This window comes from Antechinus flavipes, chromosome 1, assembly GCF_016432865.1.
Source record: "Antechinus flavipes isolate AdamAnt ecotype Samford, QLD, Australia chromosome 1, AdamAnt_v2, whole genome shotgun sequence".
NCBI classification, from domain to species: Eukaryota; Metazoa; Chordata; class Mammalia; order Dasyuromorphia; family Dasyuridae; genus Antechinus; species Antechinus flavipes.
Window position 1 is genome coordinate 461,250,423 of NC_067398.1, and position 11,320 is coordinate 461,261,742.

Consider the following 11,320-nt stretch of genomic DNA (forward strand, 5'->3'; position numbering starts at 1 on the left):
TCATCTAGATTCAGCCATCCTAACATCTCAGGAACTAGGAGAACTTGCCCCAGGAAGAATATTATTCAACTATATACTTAATAGTATGAATAAGATAGAAAGGATTACTAGTAATTGAGGCATGTACACAATAATAGAAGAAAATAATAACTAACATCTAGCCATTTTGTCATATTGAAGTTCTTTCTTCCCTCTCTCATCGCTATAGTCCCAATTTTTTTTTTTTTTTGCATTGTATGTCTACATGGAGTCAGTTAAGTAGCAGACTAGAGAGAACCTAATCCTGGAGTCAAGACCTGGATTCAAATATCCTATAATATCCTATAATATCTATAATTTCTAGTCTTAGAAATTTACCAGCTCTGTTACTCCAGGTAAGTTATTTAATTTTCTTTGCCTTGACTTCCTCATCAATACAATGAAAATAAGAGAAGCACCTATCTCTTAGGTTGTTGTGAACAGAACTGAGACAATATTTTGTAAAAGTTAGTGATAATGATGGTGATGATGATGACAAAGAGAATGATGATGATGAGAAGGAGGAGGAAGAGAAGGAAGAGAAGGGTTAAGAGAATGAACGTAGAACTGCTTTTCTTTTGCCATAAGGACAAACAAATCTCTTTTCCAAAACCTTGAGCAAGATCATTGCTATTCGCTATCTGTAGTATTCTAGCTTGACTGAATAAGCTTTATTTCTCAACCTGGGGATATCAATCCATGACTCAGTTTTTTTCAACTGATACCAATGATATATTTCTGAAAAGTATTAGTTTGCTTTTCAATCCTAAACAAATGTTCATATGCATGGTTTAGTTCTGGTTTGGGTTTTATCCAACACTAGAAAGTTATCAATGTGGATAGCTACTGATAGCTATCCACAGTGCATCGATGATAGCACAGTGGATAGATACATATCCATAACTATTTCATAATTATAATTTTAAAGATTTGCATGGGCCACTAGGATATTAAAATATGTACCTTATACAATTAGTATGTGTTCAGAGATGAGTATTTAACAACTTCCTTCTAACCTGAGACCAACCTTCTATCTCTATTACCCCAACCAGTCGCTCTCCCTAAGTAAAAAATTGTTCAGTCATATCTGACTCATTTTAACTGCATAGTAGGATCACAATGATACTGTCAAAGATATTGGAATGGTTTGCCATTTTCTTCTCCAGTTCATTTTACAAATGAGGAACTAAGACAAATAGGGTTAAGTGACTTACCAAGGTCACACAACTAGTAAATGTCTAAGGTCAGATTTGAACCAAGATGAGGCTTTATGATTTCCGATTCTATCCACCATACCATCTAAGGTATGGTGGTATACTCCTAAGAAGGGATACAATCAACAAAATTAAACCTTTCCTTGCCAATTAATGGTTCCATATTGCTTTCAACATTATTAATAATTATTCATACTTAAATGGCACTTTAAGATCTGCTGATTATTTTTCTCATGATAAATCAGTAAAGTACATAATACAGATGCTTTTTGTCCCCATTTAAAGGAAAAGAAAATGAGGTTAAGAGAGATGGATTTACCCATGTCAGGATCACAGATGGTAAGTATATAGAAGCCAAGACTTGAAGTCAAATCTACTGAATCCAATTCCAAGGTCACTCTATCAGACCACTTCTGATTTTCCTCATAATATCTATTGTTATATCATAGATTTTAAAGGTTTTAGAAAATGATTTGAATATCTGCTGACACCAGAACATTATAGAAGTTGCATTTTTTCCTAAAAATAGCTAGTATCAGATTATTTCCTATAATTTTCTTGTTGCCTATAAAGATCACTTACAGCATAAGATTCTAATTAATTGAAGTTTCAATTTTGTTTCATTCAAATTTATCAACTTTATGTTAAATTAATTGAAATGACTGCTTAACAGGTATTGAAATGATTAATAAAATGTGTTTATTAATTAACACATTCATGGAAAAGTTTTTCCTTTAGCTGTGGCACAGTGGATAGATAGTTGAAGTTAGGAAACTCAGAATCCAAATCAAGCCTCAAACACTTATTAGCTTTGTGATCACAGACAAGCCCTTTAACCACAATTTTCTTCAATTTCTTCTTCTATAAAATGTGGATAGCAACAATACCTACATCTCAGGTTGTTGTGAAGATAAAATGATATAATATTTGTAAAGCAATTTACAAACCTTAAAGCATTATATTAGTGTCATGATTATTGCTATTATTATAATTATTAAATATTGAAAATACAACCCCTGCCACTTTTAATGGTTGAGAATTTAGAGAGTTATAAACTCATCAAGTTATGTCTTTTATAATTTGCATATATCTTAATGATAATATTGATATCAACATTATAGAACAAATCTTTTTTTAGTACAATCACAAAAGGAAGCTTTTCTTGAGGCTTATTTTATATTATAATATTTTTCTAAAGTAATATTTATTCAATCAATAAAAAAAATTTATTGAGCTATATGAAAGGAAGGCTCTCTGGTAAGGACTGAGATACAAAGATGTCTAAGATATAGTTCCTGACTTCTGGGAACTCACCATCTAGTAAAGGAAATAAATAGGCATATAAATCACTATCATGAAAGATAGAATATAAGTACCATGGGACAAACAAAACTCCATCAGAATTCAATATTCTATAGGCAAAGTCCACATTTAACATATCAAGAAAGAAGCAAAACAAGAGTTTGGCATATCTGGAAACATGATTAAACCAGCTTAGGAAAGTATTTTGACATCAAGTATGCTTGGAAGTATTACATTTTATTATGCTTATAATTACCAGAGCCATAAACTTGTTTAATGTCTTTAAAATAATTCCTAGGGTTTGCATATAAGAAAAGTAAAAGAATTAAATAGATAGCACATATATGTCACCTTAAAGTCTACAAAATATTTTTATATATTATCTCAATGGAATCCTCACAACAACCCTATGGCATAGATACTATTATTATCCCTATTTTATAAATAGAGTAAGTAAAACTCATAATAGTGAAATGACTTTTTGGAAGTCACCCAGCTAGAACACCCATAAATATTTAGAGCTAAAAGGGACTGCAAGCATTATCTAGTCCAATCCTCTGAAACCCGTGGAAGCAAAGTGACTTCCCCAAGATCATACTGCAGGAACAAGGAATCACAGAAGTAACAAATCTAGAACTGGAAGGTACCTTGGAAGCCATACTAATTTCCTTATTTAACAGTTAAGGAAATTAAAGCTTGAGGACATTAAAAGAATTGTCCAAAGTTTCACAAATCATGTCAGAGTAGAATTTAAATCCAGGGTTCTTAGGATTCAAATTTAGGTCTTCCTGACTGTTAAACTCAGTACTCTATCTGGTGTGCAGATTACTTCATATAAAAGAGGAGAAACAAGATCCATTGAAAACACAAATGCTTTCAAATGAAAAATATCAGTAAATCTCCATAGTAAAAGAAATGTTCTGTGTGGAACACAAAGCTTTCTTACTGTTTCATGTGCTGGCAAACATCCAAGGGGAGGTGAGCAGTACACTCCATAGGGCTCAGGCTAAAAATTTTTCTTGTAGTAACAGTCATCCAGACCTCTCTAAGCACATCCTTATCATGTTATTCCAATATTATGCAAAAGGAAAGGTTGCTTAAAATTTGTTGCACATGAAGCATAAAGAGAAAGATAAAAATACTTGGCTTCTTTGAGGAGGAGGGGAGGAAGTGTCACTCTCCCTTTCTGATTAGAGAGGTTTGTTTTTATTTGTTAAATAAAAGTATAATCTCTTTATTTGTATAATGATATTTGGTGTACATAAATCATTTTTGTTTGTCATTCCAAATTGATTTTCTTAAAGTATTCTGTGATTTCACCTCTTAACTTAAACATTGCCCATCCTCAGTAATATGTTCACTTCTCAAAAAATGGAAGTTCAATAAATCTTCCTCACTGATAACAATGTCTAAGCACCAAGTTCTGCCTGACATATTTTATACTTGTGACCTCTTCTATGTTAGACAAAGACCTCAGAACCCCCCTGTGGTGACAACTCACATGAACATAAATTCAACAAACTGCCACCAAGACACCTCAGAACACCTGGATCTGCTTAGTGGATTTTTACTTAAAATATATGTGATATGGACAGCATTTTTTATTTCTTGCATAAAAATATCATTCAACAAGAATATATTAAGTTTCAGCTATGTGTCAGAGATAGCATTATATTTCTGTATTTTTAAAAAACAAATTTCTAGATTACTTATATTTGACAGTAATCTGACATTATAAAATATGCCCCAAAAGAAGACTTAGACATTAAAAAGAATCACGTTTGGAAGTTGTTAAATGGTTTGATCTAAAAAGACTAAAAGTTGTAAAACAGTTGGTGGCAGTTTTAAATAGACTAGGTGAAATGAGAATAACTGAAATTAATCACAATTTTTCTTCCTCTCTTCAAAGTAATCATTCTCATAGTCAACCAAGTATGTATATCTTCATACTCATAAGATATCCAAAGAAGTGTAACCTTTTGAGAATTATATGTAGGTTGAAATATGAAGTGCATGAGACCAAGACTACCTAGTCTGATCCATTGGAGCCCAGAAGTATTGTTGACATCAATTGGGAAGGGTTTGATGTAATAACACTTCTTTATTTTTCTTTAACTTTTAGGACTTGCTCCTCTAATGTCTTTCTAAGGGTCATTACAGTTAGCTCAATAATCAGAAGGCAGATTTTCCTGAGCAAATTTTTCATTAGAGCTTGATTATCTTCAACACTACTCAACACTTATATACAACCTTCCCATGCCTTCCATTAACTTGTACTCACAGAGTTCAAATTAATGCTAATATTAATCTTTCTCTTTTAAGGATATTTCTGAAACTAAAGCTGATGCATTAGAAAAAGCAAATCACAGTATATCCCAGAGTCAGCAGTTGAAAAAAAGCACAGTAATATAAAACTAAAAAAACCTCATGGCCAAAAGACACGAGTTCTATTTCCCTAGACCTGGTTATATCACTTGCTAGTTATATGACCAGCAGCTAGATGGTATACTGGACAGAGCTCTAAGCATGCAAGCTGGGCAGATGCACTTTCAAATTTGGGCTCAGACACTACTTTTGTGGATCTGGGCAAGTTATTTAAACCTGTTTGCCTTAGTTTCCTCATCTGTAAAATGAACTAGACCTGATGATCTTTAAGGTTCCCTCTCTCCAACTGTAAATTCCTATTCTACTAAAAATCCACTTTCTTACCCTAAACTGCTATGGATTTTCCATGTCACTGCTCTTCTCCATTAAGACTATAATCAAGAGTTGACTACATTATTTGCCTTCCAAGTAAGACCCTCCTTCAATTGAGAAAAGTAAATTTTGTCTTTCTAACATTCTTTTCTCTGTTAAGATAGAATACTCATGTTTGAGTGAAACATTTTCTCACAGTGAAATAATTATATACAATAGGTTCCATTTAAAATATGTCAGGCAACAGAAGGTACTTTGCCAAAGATTAAGAAAAATGAACCACACTATCAAATCCCTTTACACAAAGGTTCATCCTTGAACTATTTATACATAGTGAAGAGCACATCAAAAAAGTAAGACTGTGTCTCCAAAACAGTGGGGAAGGAGAGAAAAGAAAACACTCTGAAATAGTAGAAAAGTGAAAACCTTTTAAAACACTCCTGGGACTGAGGAGTAACTTTTTTAAAGTATTATTTTTATCCCTTTGTTAATGAGTCATACAAAGGGTTATTAGTGCTCAGTACATTTTTTTCGTTGGGAAAAATAGGCAAACTTTAGTCAAAGAAATTAGTAAACTACAACTCATGATAATTGCATATCAATTGAGTTTGGTTTTGTGTTAGGGGGTGGTTGGTGCTACACATGGTAAAACACTGAAGAAAAATAGTAGACGATGCTGGGTGTCCTTTCATGCATCACCACAAGAAGTATGTAGTGCAATGCCTGACAGAAAGGGTCAGTAACCTTGAGCTCAAGAAAGTGACTAAAAAGAAGAAGAAAAAAAAAAAAAAACAGCAAAAACTCTAGATCCCAATATACTGTGTGCTAAAAAGGAACATATGGAAATAAGCAGAGATAGATTAGATAGATAGAGATAGATAGATAGACAGATAATGGATGGATGGGTGGATGGATGGAAAAATTTACACTATGCTGTTAAGATGGAATTGCATGTTTTTTTGTTTTGTTTTGTTTCAGATCTTTCAACTATTCATTAGCCTTGCTTTATCAAAGAAATCATACCTAACAGCTTGCCCTGCCTACTTTGTTCTCTTTAAAGGACAACTGTAAATCTGAGTAAGAGGAGAATTTGAACAAACCAAAACAAGACAGAAGAGAAGGATTCCTTAACACAGTCACACAGAAAAATCCACCAGCGATTTGAAAGACTTCAACAACTATCTTTTAACCCAGGCCTGATAAGAATCACCTCACCTTTTCAATTTAGTTATATAAAGGTTGTTTCTCTCTCGGGAAATCTGGGGCAATAGCACACCATTTTGCCCTCCCCCTATTCAACCTATGCAAAACTGTTACTTTTCAAAAGAAAAGCCCGCAACACACCACTTAAACTTTCATATCACTACAGAGGAGGTGTCGGTCTTCAGGCTCTAAGCGAGGGGTGGGCGCAAGCACTTGCCCAGCCACAGCGCCGCTTGCTTCATCCCCAGAACAACTGGGGGAGCTCAGGGCTGAGTGACCGCCCGGGAAGGCGAGAGTGCTGGTTCCCAAATGCCTTGGGGAGGGGGTGGGGGAGCCTGATGTGGGAGTGGAGAAGCAAGTTGCGCCCTGGCACACAGACTGTAGCGGAGGGTGACGGGCGGCGAGTCCCGGGCTTCCCGGCAGCTCAGCCACCCGTGGGGGAGTTGGTGGGGGCGGGGAGCCCGCAGAAAGAGCAATCACTCAATCCACACACTAGCTCGCAAGCTCATTCCCAACGTCCTGAGTTACAGCGCAAAGAGAGCTGGTTGGGGGACTAGGGCGCTGCAGCCTAAGAGGGACTCGAGGGACTAAGGGATGGACTAGAGGGGTCGAGGCGCTTCTGGATCTCCAGACAAAGTGGTAGTGCCCGAGGGAGGTCCTGGCAAGAGACTGGGAGTAGGTGGCTTAGTTGGTCGGTGCTCACTCACCAGCTGCAGAGTACAGAGGAAGATGAGAGTGCAGCGCCCGGTGCAGCATCCCATGGTGACTGGCGGCGTCCGAGCCCGAAAGCTCCGAAGCTCCGGCAGACGTCTTCCTTTGCTTGTCTTCTCTAATGCAAGCCCCCCAAGCCTGCCCTGGCTCCTACTCCAACCCCGGCCCCCACTCAGGGGCGAAGGCTCCCTGCCTCCAGGCAGACCCCACCACCTCTGCAGCCTCCAAGCTCTGTTTCTTTTTCCTCTATGTTTCTGGGCTTGGGGGCAGTGGTTTCTTGGCTAAGGAGGGGAGGGGGGGTATCTCTCTTCTTTGTTATAGTTTCTTCGGACTAAGCGAGCTGAGGTCAGTGCAGCCCAGAGGACTGGAGCATCTGGCTGGGGTCCCTTCCTCCCCACTGTTCAGGTCTACTTCTTGAGGAGGGGGAGCAGAGGGTGGGAGGAGGTGGGGGAGAAGGGAGACTACAGATGGTGAGTGGGTGAATGTCTGTTTAGGGGAGGGGTATACAGTAGGTGGGTGTCTGGTAAGTGGAGTAGGCTGACGGGTGTGTGTGTGTGTGTGTGTGTGTGTGTGTATGTGTGTGTGTGTGTGAAGGTGGGAAGCAATGAATGAAAGAGATTGTAACCAGAGGGGACTAGCTAGTCTTGTTCAAAATATTTTCAGGGGGATGTGTGTGTGTGTGTGTGTGTGTGTGTGTGTGGTGTTAGCGGATAGTGGTGTATAGTGGTGGTGGTGAATGAATATGAGTGCAATTGAACAGATGAAATAGATAGATCTGCCTGGCTCTGGCTCTAGGATTCTGTCCATACACACGCCTTGTGAAGGAGATGGATGTGCCTGTAAACTGATGGGAGTATGTGTAAAGAATCCGTTAGGCAGCTGCCCATTAGGGTAAAGAGAAGGCAGTGGTGACGGGAGAGTTATAAATTGAGGGAGGTCGGTCAGGGGAAACAGGTCAAGGTAGATAAGAATCCATAGATAGCAGCAAAAGATGGTATTTGGGGTAACTGCCTTATTGGAAAGAAAGTCATGTCGGGAAGTAGGGGTTTGCTGACTGAAAGGTGAATTGGATATGAGTCTGTAAGAGGGAGCAAGTGAATGGCTGTGGACCAGGGGATATGGAGAAGGTGGAGGGTGTTGCTATGGGTAGACTGACATTTCAGCAGTTGATTGCCTGGAGGGCGCTGATGCTATAGGCTCACAAGGAAAGTTGAATGGAGTTAGCCAGGAGACTAAGAGGATCTTCGGGAGGATCAAAAGGCTAGGGAGACAGAGAGGCTGAACATTTTAAAAGGAGATAGATTGGACTGAAAAAGCTTAGGGAGAGCCTTTCTTTACTGAACTAGAGTCCCTCTGTGTCATCACCATGAGAAGGGGGAACGAAGGTATTTAAACAAAATGAGAACTGAGTCAGAGCTTAGGCTGAAGAAAATAGAAGTCCACATTCTGGAAGTAACTACACAAATACCCTGCAAAGAAATCTCTGGTTGTGTTTCTCTTATAAACAAAGTAGGCAATATTGCAGAGGACTGACTCCTATTTGTACTTCATTTCTGATTTCATTGGCATTTAGTGTCATGGGCGGAATTAGCGACAGGTAGCCTTTTTTTGGGGGGGGGAGGCACATCTAAAATACACTTTCAATGCAACCACACACCAGCAAGATTCCGTAGTACTTTGCAGAGCACAGAGGCTTTCAGTCATAACTCGACTTAAACCTAGAACACACCCCTCCCTGTTCCTGCAGTTTGATACTGATTTGCATTAGAGGATACAGAAAGGAGGTTTTAAGGCTCAGAACAAGAATCCTTAATTATAAAAACCACCCTATCAGTTCATTCATTTAGGAATGTTTTGTTTGTTATTTTTTAGGAGAAGCTGAGAAAATCTATGATGATTTCTCTGCTGTGGATCTGTTTCTTTCCCAATTAGCTAAGTAAAAGGACCCTTTTTGCTTCCAGAGTCCACAATTTCAACTTAAAAGATAATGAGTAGTTCCCAAGGAAAATCACTATTATTTCCTCTCCATCCTGTAGCCGCTCATAAATAACTTGCATGATTAAGAACTGTGAAGGGATAGGGAATGCTTACTTTCTTGTTTTCTTTTCTGCCCAATAAAAGAAGTGGGTAGAGAAGGGAGTGGAATCAGTAGTCCTTTATGGTCTTTATGGCATCACAGTCAAAATGATGAGATTATTGGTTCTCCTGAACTAAGGGAACAAGCCCACCTCCCTTTGGGGAATGAACCCTTAAGAAAGGAAAAATGGTCACAAGTTAATGAATAATTTAGCATAGTTGGGATAGCTGGGAATATTGTTGCTTCTAGAAAGTATCAAACCTTTCATTGCTATCAAAGCTGCAAAAGGTAGGAACTGAATAATGAAAGGACCCTAAAAAAAAAAGGTGCTGAGACCTGTTCTTTGCCATTCAAATTTAGGATCTATGAAAAATTATCAGGATGAAGTAATCATTTCTGTATACTCATCTCTGCATCTTTTTAAACTTCAAAAAACATTTAAATGGTTTACATTAGAAATTATTACCTAGAGAACAATAACATCTTGCTGCATACATTTTTACAAAAAATCTGTTGTTAGACATAGTTCAGGGATCCCAAAAGGCACCCTTTCAAAATAGTCCCCACCTGGTAACTGAAGTCTCTCTTGTGAGAATTTCATCCTTTTAACTAAAAGAGTTGTAATGAAAAAAAAAGTCTGGACTTGGAGTCAAGAAACTTGGGTGCAAAAAATTATTTATTGACTGGGACACTAGGCAAATCATCTCATTTCTCTGAGAGTTTCTTCACCTGCAAAATACTGCCTGTAAAGAGAATTCTTAGAAAAATTTGAAGTATAGAAATGTGAGTTGTTATTCTCCCTGCTGAACTGCAATTAACTTTGGGAGAGGATAATCCTTTGAGTTATCTACTATTTACATGGGGAGCAGAGAGATGCTCATGAAAAGAAAAAGATATTAAATACTTATCTATACCATATTTAGAACCTGATTTTGCACATTTGGTTTATAATATAAGCCTTATAATGATAATTCTGAGACTTTTATGGACCTCCTAAGCTCTATTTTCTAAAATTACCTTTGAATTAATAATAAATTTTGACAATAACTGGTTATATGGTGTCTCCCTGAGGTTGCTATAATAATGCTACCATTATTAGAGTCTGTCTGGTTCTACCAAAGCAAAGTATGCTTTGTACTTTCCTGATGCATGTCATTCTACAAATGCAAAGTGTCATTGCTGCTGTTAATATTAATATATGCCTAGTGATCAAGATGAGTATTTTTTTTTCTAAGCACTTTATTTACTATCAAATGACCAGTGACCACTGCTGGGAATTTTAGTGCTATCAAAATGTTCATAAAGATGATACATTGTTTATGTCATTAAGAATTCACCTATCTTCTGTTACTTCTATGAAATTGCAGAAAGCCTGAGCATAGCAGTATTCGAATTACAAATTCGAAGTAATTTGTAGTAGTACATAAGTAGTGGCAGCTAATATGGCTGAAAGGAAATAAGTAGCACTGAGGTACCTTCTTGATAGATCTTGAAGTCACATGCTAAGGAAAGGAAAGGCATCTTACAGAATTGTAATTCATTACAACAAAATTAAGAAGTGGGTTCTGCCTTAAGTCATGTATATCGAAGTAAAGAAAAGGGAGGGGGGATTGCCAAAGTAGCCTTTCAATACAGGTGGATAAAATATCTTTATCTGGTGGCAAATCTTTTAGGCAAGTTTCCTCACAGGGATGTAAAGTGAAATTAGAATTCACACATACATGACACTGGGCTTGCCCAAAATAAGGTGTCATCTGTTCCTACCATTAGAAACTTCAATTACAAGGACACTGACTCATACATACAATGAGATATAGTTTTGTAGTTCGGTTTTTTCCCCAAAAAAAACAAAAGACAAAATATTGGATATTCTCATGTGTCCGTGTAGTTTTGTAACATTTAGTTGTTTAAAAAAAAAGAAGAAACTATCTTAAACTCCAAACATACCCACTGAACATTTTAGACTTGAGTGATGGGCTGGTTACTTTTGCCAAACTGTTTTTCTCCTTTATTTTTATTCTTTGTTTCTGGAAGGGTAGGAGGAAGCAATAAAGGACATATGAAGATGACAAAGAAAGATCTAAATGCATTTTATTTT

General features: G+C 37.2%; 1 protein-coding gene across 1 annotated transcript in view; it reads right to left on the bottom strand.

Moving 5' to 3' along the window:
* Window positions 1–7,580, bottom strand: part of NKAIN3 (sodium/potassium transporting ATPase interacting 3) — an 810,186-nt gene extending 802,606 nt beyond the window's left edge. The window contains exon 1 of the mRNA XM_051973659.1: window positions 7,142–7,580. Within this exon, the coding sequence (XP_051829619.1) occupies window positions 7,142–7,195 (54 nt within the window). The 5' untranslated portion in view covers window positions 7,196–7,580. The remainder of the gene's footprint in view (window positions 1–7,141) is intronic.
* Between the last annotated feature and the right edge of the window lie 3,740 nt (window positions 7,581–11,320).